This window comes from Sprattus sprattus, assembly GCF_963457725.1.
Source record: "Sprattus sprattus genome assembly, chromosome: 4".
Taxonomy (NCBI): Eukaryota; Metazoa; Chordata; class Actinopteri; order Clupeiformes; family Clupeidae; genus Sprattus; species Sprattus sprattus.
Genome location: NC_137923.1, coordinates 12,508,315 through 12,527,799, shown reverse-complemented (window position 1 = coordinate 12,527,799; position 19,485 = coordinate 12,508,315). Strand labels below are relative to the sequence as shown.

General features: G+C 39.6%; 1 protein-coding gene across 1 annotated transcript; it reads right to left on the bottom strand.

Moving 5' to 3' along the window:
- Window positions 1-1,528: 1,528 nt before the first annotated feature.
- On the bottom strand, window positions 1,529-17,082 carry exoc3 (exocyst complex component 3). Its single transcript, XM_080837479.1, has 14 exons — window positions 16,944-17,082; window positions 16,046-16,231; window positions 15,694-15,913; window positions 14,824-15,209; window positions 14,142-14,437; window positions 13,659-13,776; window positions 12,322-12,447; window positions 11,762-11,862; window positions 10,961-11,071; window positions 4,689-4,830; window positions 4,168-4,290; window positions 3,571-3,732; window positions 3,127-3,248; window positions 1,529-2,153 (listed from the first exon to the last, which is right to left on the bottom strand). The coding sequence occupies exons 2-14, from the start codon at window positions 16,187-16,189 to the stop codon at window positions 1,958-1,960; spliced, it is 2,247 nt and encodes a 748-aa protein (XP_080693605.1). The 5' UTR covers window positions 16,190-16,231; window positions 16,944-17,082; the 3' UTR covers window positions 1,529-1,957.
- Window positions 17,083-19,485: the final 2,403 nt, after the last annotated feature.

Sequence of the window (19,485 nt, the reverse complement as noted above, 5' to 3'; positions counted from 1 at the left end):
CAATGAGTGAGTGAGTATTTCTGCTGCATCCACCTGAGGCTATCCATGTGTCAGGTGTTATGAACTTGGTACGGTGAGTTACAATGGTTCAAATCCTACCTCATGAACGTATTACGTTGTGTTTTTTTGGAACAAACAATTCAGTGATTTAGCCTCTCCTACTGCTGCCAAATTTACATTTACATTTAGTCATTTAGCAGATGCTTTTGTCCAAAGTACAAGGGAGAGAACAGTCAAGCTAAGAAAATAAATACTACTTTATATTAGAAAAACTTAGAAATACTAATGCAAGGGTCTTTATGTCCAACAGGGTTGACTAATGCAAGGGTCTTTATGTCCAACAGGGTTGACTACTGCAATAGTCTTATCGCAGGCCTTCCTATAAAGACAAAATGCAGCTTATAAAGTTGTTGTGAAACCCAAAAGAATTGACCATATTACTCCAATACTCTATACTGGCTTCCAGTAAGTCACAGGATTTACTCTAAAGCACTGCTGCTTGTTTATAAGTCACCAAATGGGACAGGACCAAATTACCTCTCAGATATGTTTCAGCTGGATACACCTGCTAGATCTCTCAGACCACTGTAGAAAAATCTGTTGGTAATACCTACTGACAGAACTAAACATGGTGAAGCTGCTCTTAGTTGTAATGCTGCTCAGCCTCGGAACCAACTTCCTGATGAAAATCAAGGGTGCTCCAACTGTACCCAGTTTAAAATCAAGGCTTAAGACCCAACTGTTCTCAGATGCTTTTTGTTAGCTGATTGAAAGCACGCAACTTTTTTATTAATTTAATACGTCATCTTTTCTATGTCCTTTTTTTCATAAAGACTTTTGCTGTTTTAATCTCTCATTTTTATATGTTCTTTTATCGGCGCATTTGTTAAGCACTTGGAATTACCAATGTGTATGAATTGTCTGTATAAATAAACTTGCCACGCCGATGATACCAAATTCTACCTGTTCTTCACCTAGAGAGGTCAGTCTCAGCCTAAATTTTAGCATGCTCCTCACATCTGTGCCTGGATGGTTTTGCCTCTTTTGCCCGTCAGTCATTCAACATTGAGCAAACCGTACAGACTCACATGACCCAAGTCAAGAGTTAAAGTATAAGGCTCACATATAATGATGGTGAAGACCACTGCTCTCATCTCATGGATTACCTGTCAACTTGTTTGAAACTAAGTGCATGTACGTGAGTGCATGCCATCACTTCGTATTTATTCTTCATGGGCGTTTTGGTGGAAAAAGTTAATCTCTAACAATTAAAGGATATCGTGAAATAACATGGATAATGATACAAATATGTCCAACACAATCTCCATCTACGTTTATGAAAAAGGAGGAAGCGCTTTACATGACCATATACCATCATCGCAATTAATTTGAAGATGATTCCACTACTAGTTGCCTGTAAATGATTCTTCAAAAATGGCAAATTGTTGTTCATTGTTGCTTCAAATGTAACTGATTGTGAGAATAGATTTACTGGTATATGAAGGAGAGGGCCAGAAGATCAGGACAGAAGAGATTTTTAATAGACACTGGAACAGAAGCCATTGGTGGGAATCACGCAGACATAAGCACGCACAAGCGCACACACATACATACATACACACACAATTTCGGTTTATCTTTACACATGAGATCAGAAGGGTGAGAACTGATTACAGAGTTTAAAAAGGCGGAAAATAAAAGTAAAATGAAAATTTTTAGGGCACACATTTAGTGTTATCAGTTCATTATGAGTCCATAGGTCAAGTAATCATTCATAATCCTTTGACAAACAGTTGAAGGCAGCCTCTTGAACACGGGGCTTTACCTTAAAATACCACAGACTGCTTCTGTGAAAATATCTCTTTCTTTCTCTTCTCAAAGTGCATATGAAAGGAACTGTGGTGTTCCTTAATCCTGTAACACCCTGGAACATGTCCCCTGGCCCGGTTCTCCAGAGCTACTTCAGCAGTTTAGGCACAGTCATGGAGGTCATGGACGTCATGGTCATAGTTGGCACGGTGATGTCCTTGAAGATGGGCTGGGAGACCATGCTGCCGGAGGGCCTCGTCTGGTTGAAGGTCTCGATCACCTTCTGCTTGGTATCCCGACTGGCATCCCCACGCACCACCAGCAGGGCCACTATGTGATCCTCCCTGAGGAGGGAGAGAAATGGGGTTGGACACACGGTCAGAGAGATCATGACAATGATAGATTGAAAGGCTATCCTATGCAAGAATAACTTCAGGAAATACAATTTTAGTTCTATTTTTGTATGTTATCGTTTAGCTTAATGTAATCACTGTACATAGCTATTGTTTCCAGGACTGTTTTCTCCGCCATAATTATATAATAAGCAGTTAATCGTTAATTCGGCCACCTAACGTTATCCTACGACTGGACCCCATTGGGCTGAAGAGCTAACCCCTGGCTAGGCTGCCTATCTATTAAACTACCTGTGAGGAAACAAATAACTAAAATGAATAGATTGACCGCCAGGCTGAGGTTATGCTTGTGCAACTTACTTCACCAACAGATCAGACTGACTGGTGTCGTTTCTGTCGGGCTTAGTCTTAATGACTGGAGCTCTAACAAAGCATTTCAGACAGCCGGTGAATAGAGATATTCAGTATGATGTTTTTGGATTATTAAAGCATGTAAAGCTATTCTAAGTCGATTTCAAAGATAAAATTATTTGAAGGGGTCCTCTTTAATGTAAGATCTCTATGCAAAGTTTTATTTAGAATTATTACATTTCCTCCAATGGAATTTTAGTTTTTAATTCATTTTTAGTTCATTTGCTCTTATCGTAGTTAAGTGTTTTTTTTCTGGTTGTGAATTGTATTTGTAACTTTGTTGCAGGAAGAAACCTTGGGTGTCTTGAAAGACACTTTTAAGTATGATGTATTATTATTATTGCGAGTATATAGTGAGATACCAGCAACAGATCAATAGACTTGGAGGCAGTGCATGTGATTATATGGATGGATGGATGGATGGAGAGACAGACATATGAGAGACATCTAGAAAGTGGGGTTGTCTAAGAGTGACTCCAAACTGAGTGATATGGACTGTGTGTGTGTGTGTGTGTGTGTGTGTGTGTGCACATGTGTAGTAAGCATTGCTGACCTGATATCGGGATATTTGGAGACCAGTGTGGACACCTCCAGCGACAACATGGTTGTGTCGCTCAACTTAAACACCTCTGCTATGGCAGCGATGGCATCACACAGCCGGTCTGCCTCCACGCTCTGCAGCGCACACACATTCAAATCAAACATCAACACATTAACTACAGGAATACACATACACATAGAACTTAAAATCCAACTTAAATGGTTCACAGTTTATGGTCTGGTCCCACTGTAACCCATGCTTCAAAATGCTATGTGTTCATGTAGTTGAAAGGCAGAACTATGAAAAGGTCAGGTGTGTGTGACCCTCCATTAAATATTATTTAAAAAATATCTATACTACGTAAGAAGTAACAATATATCATACTTGTTCCATTGGTTACTTGTATACGTGTATGTGTGTCTGGGGAGGGGCGGGGCGGGGGGGATAGCCACTCACACTGGAGAGTTTCCTGAAGAGGAACTTGAACTGTTCGGACTCCTTAATCATGCGGTCGGCTCCTTCCTTGCGCTCCTCTGGGCTCTTGAAGGTGATGCGCTTCTGCATGACCGCCTTCATGTACTCTACTACCACACGCCGGTGGGCCTCGTTTGTCATCTCCTGAGACACCAGGATGGGCACACACACGGCGTGAGAATGCAAATACACACATGCGCGTACACACAGACATGCACATGTAATTTCAATAAAGCACTTACACACAAACACACACACCCACGTATATATACACACAGCACCCGACCCCCCCCCACACACACTAACACACACACACACACACACACACACACACACACACACACACACACACACACACACAGTCTAGAAAGCCTGCTAACTGCTGAAATACTTTTTAATCCTTCTTGAAGGTCAAAGCTAACAGGTCATTACAGTACCATCGATATCAACAATAGTGTCATAATATAACACAAGAAACTATCAGTTTATGTCAAATATTCAAACCACTTTAAATTAGCCTATAGCCGAATTATAACAGTAATGCAGAACTCTCAGATTGTCCTGGACGTTTGTGCCCACCTGATTGTAAGGCTTCTTGATTTTGGAAAAGTCATTGAAGTAGTCCTCCACTGTCACACAGATGGTGTCAACCGCATGGGAGCCAGTCAGCCATTTCCTGGTCAGCAGCTCGTTCAGGTGATGCTGTTAAAAACAGCAAAACATTTTAGGTATTGGTTATTGTGGGTTTACAATTATTTCTGGAACCGTTTGGTAATTTACTTGAAGAATTACAATACTCAAATGCCACAAGACACATTAATCTTAATCATAATTTTAAGGGTTGGTTTAAGCAACAGTCTGAACAAATGTTGTACTATGCAGTTATATAGTCTGGGACAGACCACACTGCGAAAATGTAACAAAAGCTTCCACAGCAGGATATCGCCAGGGGAGCCTAATTAGCATGCTAACAAGTTTTTATCAGTGCCAACCGTGCTGCTGTTGATGTTTGCAATGTTTTTGTATGCCTTCTCACTTGTTAGGTTTTGACCAAAACTCCTTACTGCGGCCCTGAAAGCAGAGCTAGTGTTCATTCCCACCTCTAGGTCAAGGAAGACCTCATCCAGCAGGAACTGGCAGCCCTCTCTGGCCACGTCATTCAGGGTCCTCTCGATGGCATCGTCATACAGGCTGGGCTCAATCGACTGGGAGTACTTTCTCTTCAGACTGTTAATAGACTCCCTGATAACGGAGAGAGACTTTAACTAGAAAATGCATTTCCTGAAGGAAATACCAGTGCATGAAATGCAAAGGTTAAGAAAGGAGGAAGAAAAGAAAGAAGAGTGAAAGAAGGAAAGAAGAAAGGAAAGAAGAGTGTAAGAAGGAAAGAAGAGTGAAGAAAGGAAAGAAAAGTGGAAGAAGGAAAGAAGAGTGGATGAAGGAAAAAAGAAAGGCAAGAAGAGTGGAAGAAGGAAAGACAAAAGGAAAGAAGAGTGAAGAAAGGAGAGAAGAGTGGAAGAGGGAAAGAAGAAAGGAAAGAAGAGTGAAAGAAGGAAAGAAGAAAAGAAAGAAGAGTGAAGAAAGGAAAGAAGAGTGGAAGAAGGAAAGAAGAAAAGAAAGAAGAGTGAAATAATGAAAGAAGAAAGGAAAGAAGAGTGAAGGAAGGAAAGAAGAGTGGAAGAAGGAAATAAGGAAAGAAAGAAGAGTGAAAGCAGGAAAGAAGAGTGTAAGAAGGAAAGAAGAGTGAAGAAAGGAAAGAAAAGTGGAAGAAGGAAAGAAGAGTGGATGAAGGAAAAAAGAAAGGCAAGAAGAGTGGAAGAAGGAAAGAAAAATGGAAGAAGAAAATAAGAAAGGAAAGAAGAGTGGAAGAAGGAAAGAAGAGTGAACAAGAGTGGCTCTGGATGAAGAGATAAAGAGAGAGTGAAAATATTGAAAAAAGGAGATAAAAATGGAGTGAAGAAGAGAGATTGAGTGTGAGAGAAAGTTGACAGAGAGAAAGATGGAGAGATGGAGAGAAAAAAATAGAGAATGGATGGTGTCTTAATGTTCCTAGTTACAGTTAAATTGAGAGGGACAGAGAGAGAAGAGGTTCTTTGGATTTGGCACAGGTGTCAGTGAAGCATACTAAGGCAGAAGGCAGTAACTTCTATGTTAAAGCTCAGTGGTATGATAACAATGGAATAATGACCCTATTAATTAATCAGTAGTAATACTATTTAATTTATCACAATTACCAATACAATGATTATCTCACACACACACACACACACACACACACACACACACACACACACACACACACACACACACACACCATTGAATTATCACATTAAGCACATAAAACAATGAACTTGAATTGTCACATGAAACACATAAAACATCTATGTCAGTCCATTGGGGTGTGTGTGTGTGTGTGTGTGTGTGTGTGTGTGTGAGAGAGAGAGAGAGAGAGAGAGAGAGAGAACGATAGAGAATGAGGCCCATTTTCCCCCTCCACATCCCCCCGCTCGCCAAGCGAAGTTACCCGATTTAGATGCACCTTTTTCGGACTAGCCACAGGCACTGGGTGGGGGAATAGCCCGATAGCTTAGCATATCTGCCATGCAATTCTAATGGTAATGCTACCTAGCTTGGTATGCTAACTGTCGGTAGCCTATACATCGTGAAATCAACCAAAATACTGATGTCACTGGCTTTAATTTGATAATGGCATGTTAGTAGTACATTTAATATCAGTACATTTGTTTAATTACTGCTGATATTTTACAAATACGTCAAAAACTCATTTTTGACCAAACTTGAAGTTACGGTCTTTTGCCTTAGCACGGCAGAGTAAAGCACAGGTGCAAGCAGTTAAAGACCCTATTATGATGTCATAATGGCCCAATGTAAGTCAATGGGAGAAATGTATATTCGTTTTTCTTTAATATTTTAAAAAGTATAAAGTTTAGAAAAGTGAAAAATACATAGCATAAGTGTCGTTTACAAGACCTACGCGACAAAGTTTGAATGAAGTTTCTACGTTAAGTGGTTCGGGCTGAATTAATCGCAGAAAAAGGTAACAAGAACTAGAAAATGCATTTCCTGAAGGAAATACCAGTGCATGAAATGCAAAGGTTAAGAAAGGAAGAAGAAAAGAAAGAAGAGTGAAAGAAGGAAAGAAGAAAGGAAAGAAGAGTGGAAGAAGGAAAGACAAAAGGAAAGAAGAGTGAAGAAAGGAGAGAAGAGCGGAAGAAGGAAAGAAGAGTGAAAGAAGGAAAGAAGAAAAGAAAGAAGAGTGAAGAAAGGAAAGAAGAGTGAAAGAAGGAAAGAACAAAGGAAAGAAGAGTGAAAGAAGAAAATAAGAAAGGAAAGAAGAGTGGAAGAAGGAAAGAAGAGTGAACAAGAGTGGCTCTGGATGAAGAGATAAAGAGAGAGTGAAAATATTGAAAAAAGGAGATAAAAATGGAGTGAAGAAGAGAGATTGAGTGTGAGAGAAAGTTGACTGAGAGAGAAAGATGGAGAGATGGAGAGAAAAAAAAGTAGAGAATGGATGGTGTCTTAATGTTCCTAGTTACAGTTAAATTGAGAGGGACAGAGAGAGTAGAGGTTCCTTTGATTTGGTGCAGCTGTCAGTGAAGCACAGGTGCAAGCCAGTTTAAAGACCCTATTATGATGTCATAATGGCCCAATGTAAGTCAATGGGAGAAATTTATATTTGTTTTTCTTTAATATCTTAAAAAGTATAAAGTTTAGAAAAGTGAAAAATACATAGCATAAGTGTCCTTTACAAGACCTACGCGTCAAAGTTTGAATGAAGTTTCTACGTTAAGCGGTTCGGGCTGAATTAATCGCAGAAAAAGGTAACAAGAACTAGAAAATGCATTTCCTGAAGGAAATACCAGTGCATGAAATGCAAAGGTTAAGAAAGGAAGAAGAAAAGAAAGAAGAGTGAAAGAAGGAAAGAAGAAAGGAAAGAAGAGTGGAAGAAGGAAAGACAAAAGGAAAGAAGAGTGAAGAAAGGAGAGAAGAGCGGAAGAAGGAAAGAAGAAAGGAAAGAAGAGTGAAAGAAGGAAAGAAGAGTGAAAGAAGGAAAGAAGAAAAGAAAGAAGAGTGAAGAAAGGAAAGAAGAGTGGAAGAAGGAAAGAAGAAAAGAAAGAAGAGTGAAATAATGAAAGAAGAAAGGAAAGAAGAGTGAAGGAAGGAAAGAAGAGTGGAAGAAGGAAATAAGAAAAGAAAGAAGAGTGAAAGAAGGAAAGAACAAAGGAAAGAAGAGTGAAAGAAGAAAATAAGAAAGGAAAGAAGAGTGGAAGAAGGAAAGAATAGTGAACAAGAGTGGCTCTGGATGAAGAGATAAAGAGAGAGTGAAAATATTGAAAAAAGGAGATAAAAATGGAGTGAAGAAGAGAGATTGAGTGTGAGAGAAAGTTGACTGAGAGAGAAAGATGGAGAGATGGAGAAAAAAAAATAGAGAATGGATGGTGTCTTAATGTTCCTAGTTACAGTTAAATTGAGAGGGACAGAGAGAGTAGAGGTTCCTTTGATTTGGTGCAGCTGTCAGTGAAGCACAGGTGCAAGCCAGTTTAAAGACCCTATTATGATGTCATAATGGCCCAATGTAAGTCAATGGGAGACATTTATATTCGTTTTTCTTTAATATCTTAAAAAGTATAAAGTTTAGAAAAGTGAAAAATACATAGCATAAGTGTCGTTTACAAGACCTACGCGACAAAGTTTGAATGAAGTTTCTACGTTAAGCGGTTCGGGCTGAATTAATCGCAGAAAAAGGTAACAAGAATAAGAAGAAGAAGAAGAAGAAGAAGAAGAAGAAGAAGAAGAAGCCTAGGAATAACAATACAGGGCATTTCATGCACTGTAATAAGAAGAAGAAGAAGCCTAGGAATAACAATACAGGGCATTTCATGCACTGTAATTACAGTCAATCAACTAGAAAATGCATTTCCTGAAGGAAATACCAGTGCATGAAATGCAAAAGTTAAGAAAGAACGAATAAAAGAAAAGTGAAAGAAGGAAGGAAGAAAGGAAAGAACAGTAAAAGAAGGAAATAAGAGTTGAAGAAGGAAAGAAGAAAGGAAAGAAGAGTGAAGAAAGGAAAGAAGAGTGGAAGAAAGAAAGAAGAGTGGAAGAAGGGAAGAAGAAAGGAAAGAAGAGTGAAGAAAGGAAATTAGAGTGGAAGAAGGAAAGAAGAGTGGAAGAAGGAAAGAAAAGTGGAAGAAGGGAAGAAGAGCCGAAGAAGATAAGAAGAAACGAAAGAAGAGTGAAAGAAGGAAAGAAGAAAAGAAAAAGGTAAGAAGAGTGGAAGAAGGGAAGAAGAAAGGAAAGAAGAGTGGAAGAAGGAAAGAAGAAAGTAAAGAAGAGTAGAAAGAAGGAAAGAAGAAAGGAAAGAAGAGAGGAAGAAACAAAGTAAGGAAAGAAGAGTGGCTCTGGATAAAGACAGTAAAGAGAGAGTGAAAATATTGAAAGAAGGAGAAAAAAGTGAAGCAGAGAGATGGAGTGTGAGAGAAAGTAGAGTGAGAGTGATAGAGAGAAAAAAAAGTAGAGTATGGAAGGTGTCTATTAATATTCCTAGTTATACAGTTGAATGGAGAGGTACAGAGAGAAGAGGACCCTTGGAGGCTTGCTGCAGGTGTCAGTGAAGCACAGGTGCAAGCCAGTTTAATTACCCTATTATGATGTCATAATGGCCCAATGTAAGTCAATGGGAAAATTTAGATTCGTTTTTCTTTAATAACTTAAAAAGTATAAAGTTTAGAAAAGTGAAAAATACATAGCATAAGTGTCCTTTACAAGACCTACGCGACAAAGTTTGAATGAAGTTTCTACGTTAAGCGGTTCGGGCTGAATTAATCGCAGAAAAAGGTAACAAGAATAAGAAGAAGAAGAAGAAGCCTAGGAATAACAATACAGGGCATTTCATGCACTGTAATTAGCAGAAGCTCCTATCCCAAACATCTGACAGAGCAAGAAAGGTTTAAGTCTGAAACGCATGTGCATTCTTATATTTCTGTCTTGTAAATATATACTCATATATCTTCAATGCATGCATGCTCCTTTTTAGAACCTTGCAGCCCTATCGGGTGAGCTACAGCAAGACCTGGATCCTACTGCTCAGTAATTACAGTGCATGAAATGCCCTGTATTGTTATTCCTAGGCTTCTTCTTCTTATTCTTGTTACCTTTTTCTGCGATTAATTCAGCCCGAACCGCTTAACGTAGAAACTTCATTCAAACTTTGTCGCGTAGGTCTTGTAAAGGACACTTATGCTATGTATTTTTCACTTTTCTAAACTTTATACTTTTTAAGATATTAAATAAAAACGAATCTAAAATGTTTCCCATTGACTTACATTGGGCCATTATGACATCATAATAGGGTCTTTAAACTGGCTTGCACCTGTGCTTCACTGACAGCTGCGCCAAATCAAAGGAACCTCTTCTCTGTCCATCTCAATTTAACTGTAACTAGGAACATTAAGACACCTTCCATTCTCTACTTTTTTTTCTCTCCATCTCTCCATCTTTCTCTCTATCCCTCTCAGTCTACTTTCTCTCACACTAAATCTCTCTTCTTCACTCCATTTTTATCTCCTTTTTTCAATATTTTCACTCTTTTTCTCTTCCACTCTTCTTTCCTTCTTCCACTCTTCTTTCCTTCTTCCACTCTTCTTTCCTTCTTTCACTTTTCTTTCCTTTCTTCTTTCCTTCTTTCACTCTTCTTTCCTTTCTTCTTTCCTTCTTCAACTACTATTTCCTTCTTTCACTCTTCTTTCCTTTCTTCACTCTTCTTTCTTTTCTTCTTCCACTCTTCTTTCCTTTCTTCACTCTTCTTTCTTTTCTTCTTTCCTTCTTTCACTCTTCTTTCCTTCATCCTCTCTTCTCTCCTTTCTTCACTCTTCTTTCCTTTCTTCTTTCCTTCTTCCACTCTTCTTTCCTTTCTTCTTTCCTTCTTTCTTTTCTTCTTCCACTCTTCTTTCCTTTCTTCACTCTTCTTTCTTTTCTTCTTCCACTCTTCTTTCCTTTCTTCACTCTTCTTTCTTTTCTTCTTTCCTTCTTTCACTCTTCTTTCTTTTCTTCTTTCCTTCTTTCACTCTTCTTTCCTTCATCCTCTCTTCTCTCCTTTCTTCACTCTTCTTTCCTTTCTTCTTTCCTTCTTCCACTCTTCTTTCCTTTCTTATTTCCTTCTTTCACTCTTCTTTCTTTTCTTCTTCCTTTCCTAACTTTTGCATTTCATGCACTGGTATTTCCTTCAGGAAATGCATTTTCTAGTTTTAACTGTAATCATCATTGAAATGAGACTTCAAAATGACTAAATGGATAAGGTGCAGAATACAACATGGGCTAAGATAGTAAATATACTTCATTGCTGACTCACTTGAACGTCTGGCAGTTGTTGATGATGGCGATCATGTACTGGACGTAGCATTGCGGAAGCTGGCGATCTTTTAAGTGCTCCTCTTTGTAGTTGATCGCCTCTTCTTTGTACCTGTGAAATTAAAAATATTTGATATTTGAAAGTATTACTTAGTTACTTAATATAGAAATATTTATGTTTAACATTATAAGCATTTGTATTTATAGTTATGGCTAAGGTATTAAAGTCCAAAGCCACTTCACACACAGAAAACATTACACACAAAGATAATAATTCTACATTCAAATTTGTATTTAAAACCACAAATTATTATTTGAATTTGTATTAATAATAATAGTACTACTAATAATAAACTCTGTATAGTATTTAGAGCTTATTAAAAGAAAATTCTTGTATATAGAAGTACTTATATCTCTGTCATAAATAAAACATTATGAAAAGCTTTTATCTAGTACTGTGCATCTGTAATGACAGCTGCTTTCCGGAGTAATGTCACTGACCAAGTTTAATTGGTGTTTTGAAAAGTGAAAAGATGCCAACAGACTGAGGCTTGAGGGTGAAATGGCATTCTCTTTGGTAGAGATTGGTGAGTCATTTATTTAAAAAATAAAAACACTCCACATACCACTCACAAAAACCCAGTGAAAACAATACAAAGGAATGTTTTTTATACAACCCAGTAGGAGAAGCTCTATTTGTACAGTTTGATCAATTATTATTACTATGATAAAGTGACAAATATTGCTCACGTATTGACAATAATGTAAAAGAGCAGACACCGGAATGGGCTGCATGTCCCACCTGTGTAGAAAAGAACTCATCTGTTTCAGACACTGTTCCAGGACCTTCTCTTTGAATGAGTCATTGACCTGTGCAGCCACCTGCAGATTCTGCTCAAACATCTGAGCACAGGAAAGAGGAGAGGGAAAAAAATGTAACTTAAAGATTACATTCATTCAAGAAAAATGTAATGCTAAATCACCACCCTGCCGAAACTTCAAAGAACAAACTATAGTTTATCGGTGTGTAGTTTGATTGTTGTTGGTCAATTGCAAATTGCTTTGGATTAAAGAATGTCAAATAACTTAACTAGAACTTAACCCGCACTTACAGTAGTTACATTCCTGCACTTCTTTTTATTTCTTACGCAAAGTAAGATTTATTTTTTGCAAAAGGTTTCTATTGCTCGTAGCTTGATTGATCTTTCCTTTGTACTTTCTTTGGATTAAAGCGTCTGCTAAATGTAAATTAATAAATGTACAGTATACACTATGAAATTATGTTTTATACCAACACTATGAGAGTTAATAAATCATCAACCTGTCATTGTGCTTGAATGAAAACAGTGACAGCCTTCCCACCTGAAAGACAATGGCAGGGAGGGTGGTCTGGTAGTAGCCATCCTGGTCAGCCTCTGGCTCAGACTCCTTCAGCCAGTCCTTCTTATCGGTCTCCAGGGCCTTACGCAGCCAGCCAGTGATGTTAGACTGAGGAGGAGGAGGAGGGCAGGAATTAATCAGAGCATCATCTAAATGAATGAGGGTTAATGCTGCCTGGTGATAATACAATATTATACTATATTAAATAGTATCATCCAACATTGTACTAATCATGATAACAAAAATCCATCATACAGCTAAATATACAATATTATTTGAGGTATAACAATGAAACCAAATACTTTTGGACTGAAAACATTTTTAAATTCTCTATAAAAAGTCCTAAAGCAAAACAAGTGGCTTGTAGTCTGTACTCCCAGTAAAGGTCTGGGAGTACCCGGCCTAAATGTGTGTACCATCTGAATAAATGAGAGTTAATGATGCCTGGTGCTTACAGAATAACTACATTCTACTATATACTATCTACACAATCTATATTATATTAGTATTAAGCTACATCTGTCTACAACAGTGAGAATGACTTGAGCGTAATTTATGGTCATCCGTTTACAGACCCTATTTTTCACACGCAAGGAAAACGGTTCTCCGCAAAAAATGAATCATAAAAAAATATTTTTTTCATATTGACATCAGTTTCGATGTCAGGGCTGTCAATATTTTTTTTTAACTATTTTAGCAACTGCATGTCATGAAAAGGGAAAGTGAAGGCTACAGGTGTACCCAATGTAGGCTGAAATTACATTATATCGAGAAGTTAATAGTTTCCCATTACGCACGCTCTCTATTCCAGCTTTGTTTTATGGGATAAGTCATGTGATGTTATTTGAGGAAAAGCATGAATGTGTTAGTAAGAGTATGTTTGGCACTTTGAAAGGGGCTTCCCAAGTTGAGCCAAAGCTCATCATCATTAAGGAAACACGATAACTATTTTTATGAATCCCTAGTTTCACAAAAGTCTTGTTAATGCTTTCAGAAAGTGTATTGAGGTGAGTAATTATGACTGAACCATGTGTACCTCCTCAACCTGTCCTCACAAACATCTTCCATCAACTACAATCGAATTGCCACCTGTCACTTGATAACACATACAATCTAGGTATGGATTTGTTTCTGCTGATCTAAAGCAGGTTTAGAGGCCCTGTCTGCCTGTCTGTCTGCTTGTCTGTCTGCCTGCCTGTCAGCACTGCAGAAAAAACGTCAGCGGTGTGAATACATGCACGCAACCGAGATGCAGCAGTAGCACAACGCAGGCGGTATGAAACGGGCCTTATTCTGAAGCGTGACTGGTGTGCACTCACAGTGAAAGTCTGGATGTATTTGCTGAGGAGTTCATCCACCACGTCCTGGGAGAGCAGAGGCCCCAGCTGGGTCACGTCACACTCAGCCTTGAGCTCAGGGTGGCCCATCATGTCCACACTGAAAACACATCACACACCCAATTTTGCACTGCTAGCATGCTCTCCTTACTCCTCTCGTGCTTCAGGACAGCTCAGCTTTAAATATTGAGTTCACTGCTTATCACTGTGCTTGGAAAATCTGTTACCATGAAAGAGGAGACAGTGGATGCACATTACTGCTCCACCGTGTAAAAGTGAAAATCAACCACATGGGGAACCTGTTACACTTAGGCAAAAAGTGCTGGACAAATACACTTAAACCTATGTCTTAATATAGTATAATATAGTATAACTTGTGGTTACTAGGATCACTAAGGAGTGACTGGTGTATCTACTATCTTACAGTGCAAAAAAAAAAAAAAACCCTTCAGCACCTAGTCTCACCTGGTGTAGGTGTTTAGGACCCAGGTGAGGAGCGAGACAATCTCGTTGGCTTCCAGGTCTCCGGCAGCCAACTCGCATACGTTGGCGGCCACTGCGGCATGGTAGTTGTTGAAGAAGGTGCTGAAGGTGTTGTAGTGCGGGGGGAAGCACTGAACCATCAGGTTGCTCACCACCATCAGGTCGTCCAGCACATACTTGCGCGTCAGCTCCAGCTGTCGCACCAGCCACATCTTGTCCGAGTCTCGCGTCTCTGACTGTGTGCCCTCAATGCGCCTGCTCACCGTCTCCTTTAGCTCCTACCATGGACAAACAGAGAGGCGGGGCAGGGGGACACAGATTAATTGTAACATCAGTCAAGCAAATAGCCACTGACACTACAATGCACTGAATAAACATGATGAGGGTCTGGGTGGATAGCTGGAGAGCTATCAAAGCCCCAAACATGTTGTGTGATATATATATATTGCGTGGCACTCGATACATAGATATAAGCACAACTCATTTATACCCACATTACAAGTAGAATGCAAAACAAGAAGCTATACAGTCATTGCTACTGCAGTATTTTCAAGAAAATCTATTTGCCTGAAGATCTCAAACTCAGAAAGACGGACACTGTAATACAGAATACTGTGGAAGAAAGCTTCTCCAGCATGAGCCTTGTATCTCTTCCAACTCTGACCTGGAACATGCGCTCCTTCCACCTCTTGGGCCTTCCGGGCGGGATGAAGGTGGTCTGCTTCTGGCGGTCCAGCATGCGGTTGTCGATGATATTCTCACGCTCAATGATGCGCACCACCGACACCAGCATGGTGGGGTCGCGGCGCACCGTCCCCAGGGCGCGCTGCAGCACCATCCACAGCTGCTTGGCCAGCTCGTCGGACAACGACTGCACCTGGCCGAAGTAGCGGCGGATCAGGTCCATGTCATGCGTGTTGCGGCTGTCCATGCGGTACTGCTCATACATCAGGTCGTCGCGGGAGCGCTCCAGGTCCATCAGCCTGCGGTGAGCCTGGAGAAGCTCACCCTCCTCGATCAGATCCTGGGTTTCCTGCACAATCTCAGGAACTGCAGGGATGGGGTGGGAGTGGGACATATGCATAAATATTGATAAGACAATTAGGCCATGCCCTCTGCCAAACATGATCCAGTGGTTTTATGTACTATTTGTATGGTACTGTGGAATACTTATAGTTATGGCTAAGGCATTGCTCTATGACACCAAAGTGCTGTACCACTCAGTTTAGCATTGATTTGCCTTTCTTGATGAGGGATAGAATTCTCACTATTTTCTGAGGTACACATGAATTAAGATTATGACAGCAAGGACATCCTGTTATCTATTTCATAGGCTTGTGGGGCCAGAAGTGATTGTCATTATAGGATAGATAGTTGTTATCTATTGAATTCATATCAATTTATATTATTATAAATATTATAAATTGTATATTCCTAAATGTATCAAGATGTCTCCAGTTTAATAACGTAATATAGTACAGCTTCACAATACAACTTGCTTCACAATACAATAAAATGCTGAAATATTTCTAACCTGAAAAAATATTCTTCAGGTTCTCCACAGCAGAGGCAAGTTGGCTGTGTTGGACCACTGCGTCCTTGACGTCCTTTAGGTTCTCTATGGTGTTTATGCTCTGCCTCCAGTCCTTACTGACGTCTCCTAGGGAGTTCTGGATGTCCTTCACGTCACACAGCGCACTGTGAAGCTGCAAGAGTCCAGTACGGACGCCATCCAACTGGGACTGAATTGCAGCCTGAGAGAGTAGAGGGGTAGACTTTTATACGTAACGGAACCATAATGACAACCATACCGTTTTAGCGAAACGCCATTGAACATGACTTCGGTTTCTGTTCGGAGAATGCTCAACTACACACAAATTAGTTACCTTCAGACGGGCCTCTACAGACGCTTTCTTGCGTGCCTCTCTGCGTCGGTACTGCTCGACTTTGTCCAGCTGATCTGACCGCTGGAGCATCCCTGCAACTCTCTGCACAGCCATAGCCACGGCTTCCCGGCTAGTCTCTTCCATGGCTAGGAGGTGCTCTGGTGTGGCAACAACAGATTCCTTAGCCTGTCGGAATAAGTGAATTGCGCAACCGCCAGTGAAAGTGTGGACTGACAATTAAGTGTTTTGTCGAAGAAGTGCGTTTGTTCAAGCCTGAGCATGTCTATTGACCTATACACGTAAGCTTCTTAAGTTAGCTAGATACCAACGTTAACTTTACCCTATATCGCTATTTTACCAGATGTCACGAATCAAAGTTTGCTCTCTAACCCCTCTATTGGTAGCAATCAAATGTGATCAGACTAGCGGCATGTCAACAGGAGAACAGCGGGTTTGCCAACTGTTATGGTTAAATGATAATAGCCAGTGTGAACCTTATTTGCAAAGGGTCTCAAGTTACCGCTGAACGCCTGCAACTAGCTAGATAGGTAGCATCGTTAGCTAGATTTCCAGATAGCTACCATTAAGTAGCATAACAAGCTAACCGCAGAGGTACATCCCACAAGACCTATTTTGTTGAGAACTGAAATGTGAACATGTCCGTGGCAAATTGCTAAAAGACAAACAAGCAGTGTAACATGTCTGCTAAACCACTTGTCGTATACACTGCCAATCTACTCTGTGCCAACAGTACCAATCTAGTTTAGCTAGGACAGTATAGCTAAGTTAGATATATTGGCTAGCGAATGCATAGATACAGGCCGTAACACAAGTGACAGGATTGTTACACGAAACCGATGGCAATCCAGTAAATGTAAAGTCATAGTAGTATGCTCACCAACGCAGGGTGTGTCCTTCTATCCACAAAACGCAGTTAATGTCATTGGTTTAAATTATTTCATATCTCATACAGCTTCACAGTTTGGCAATTTCTACTAACGTTTCTTGTTCCTGGATTGTGCTGCACCGCCTTCACAGCAGCTGACAACACTGGTGACAAGGTTTTGACCCAACGTCAGAGATGCGCAGAGTTTGCGCACCATGGAATTATGCTGCGTTCCAGACAAACTCTGAGGTGTTTTCCGACCTCCTACGAGATGGAATGGAACGCCAGTCAAAATCATAGTCAAAATCATATTTCCGGCATGAAACTTGGGGAAAATCAAAATATGTCGACTTTAAAAGTCGGAACTGGGAAATTTCAAGTAGGAAATATCCGACTTCAGAGTTGTCTGGAACACAGCATTAGAATCGACCTTAGTTTATTTCTACATTGCGCACTTTAATTTCATACTTTATGTAGGAATGTTTTAGAGAATCAGTATCAGAGTTGTATCAAGTAAATTCAACTGAATTCAAAGAAACAAAAGTTTGTCAGAGCATGAGCATTTATTAATGAACATATTTGAAAATATTTGTGGAAATAGTATATTGGACACATAATGGCTGCTCAGCAGCATAAAATAATATAAAATAGATTTTTGTAATGATTGAATCCTTTCAGTGTTGAATAAAGAGATGAAACAGTTTAGGCTATCTCTTGCTTTAGTTAAATACATGATACAACTACACATGAAAACATCAATAATAAATACACAGAACCACAGAAATATGCATACAAAATACAATAAATCCTACTATTCCAAAGTGAACATAAACTTGGAAATCAAAAACAAATCTGCACTGGCATTTAACACAACATTTAATTGAATGATACTATAAGCAGGCTTTGACACATGTAGTGTAGACAAGTGAAGCATATAGTCCAAGTGAAATCTGACTATATAGCATTATTTAATTCATTTTGATGAAGAAATGTTAAGTCATGTAAATTATATAAAACGAATTATATTTTTTATACAGAAAGTATGAATTAGAATTTGACAACAGGATTGTCTAGTCATGTTTTCTCCTGCTTAACAATGTACACGTAAAACCATGTTGAGGTCTGCTCTGTATTAGCCATCAGGAACTTCACATCAATGATACTAATTACGTCATAAAACCACAAAAATAATTGTAAATTATTAAAAATTAATTAAGAAATTATTGTTAAAAAAGTTATATCCCCTTTTTTTTAAAGTAGGTTTTACTATAACATCAAACATGAAATCCATTTTTAGTCATGTTTTATTTCATTTTTTAATATTTAACACACAACATTTCACATTTACAAAAAACTAAATACATGATTTTAATGTTCTTCATAGACTATTGTAGGAAATGGCAGTAAAGTGAAAGGTAAAATCAAATAATGAAGCACACAGCTTTTTCTTAAGCTGTGAATTCCTCCCATGAATTACTCTAGAAATGTCTGAGATTGGTTCAGATTAACATAGTTTGCCCTATAAATCTCTTAGCCTACAGTGTTGTGATACATCACAGTAATACAGAGATTTAAACTGGAACACTTTGGAGATAAAAAGAAGGATTTACTCTGTCTTTCACAATTTCATACAGCCTTTGAGGTAAAGTTTAAAAGGTAAATTTAACCAAACAAAATACACTAGAAATCTAAAAATATGTAAATGCTAAAACATGTAAAAAGTGCCTCTTTATAAAATTCTCCTCACTCAAAAACTGAGGGAAAATCTAATTTCACTCTTACGTAATTGAGGTAATCCTGAGAGTTTGCATGTAAGTGGAATGATTTTTTTTTAAGAACAACAAGAAATTACTGCAAATAAAAGAAAAGACTGCAAAAGAAGAGAGGTTGTTGGCCCCAGCTGAAGTTACTGCAGGTATATGTAGGGATTTGACTTGTGTACAATATTATTCATTGTGCAGTTTGCCATAATGTTCCTCTGTGCCTGTATCTGGCTCAGGTCATGGTTGCCCTCTGACCAGGGTGGGGAGTCCATTGGCTCACGCTTAATGGCATGCACCAGGCCACGACCTCTGAACTCGTAGAGCTTATAGTCCTGCTGCATGTAAGCTTTGTGCTCCGCCATGCCATTGGGATACATGTGCCCATCCATGCAGTTGGCACCCTGACTGCTGCTAAGCGGGTCCAAGGCGTCTTTGTTCAGGACGCACTTCAGGGGCTTGGCACTGCCACTGCTGCTGCTGGCGTACAGATACTTGTGGTGCCGGTTAAGGGGTGGGCTGATGCCAGCCTTGCCACGCTGGCACGGGGTGTAGTGCTCGTAGAAGCTGGACTCGTTCTTCACCTGTGGGCCCTCTGGGTATGTGACTCCGACTCCGTAGCGCCTCTCGCTGGTGGGCCAGGTGCTGCTGTGGTGTGGAGCGCCATACGTGTGGCAGCCGTTCTCTGAGTCTGAGTCCTGCTCCGTCTTGATGGCCATCTCTGGGACCAGCATGCCATTGTAGCACTCGTCGTGAGCCATGTACCTGCCCTCCACCTTGCCCCCATCTACACA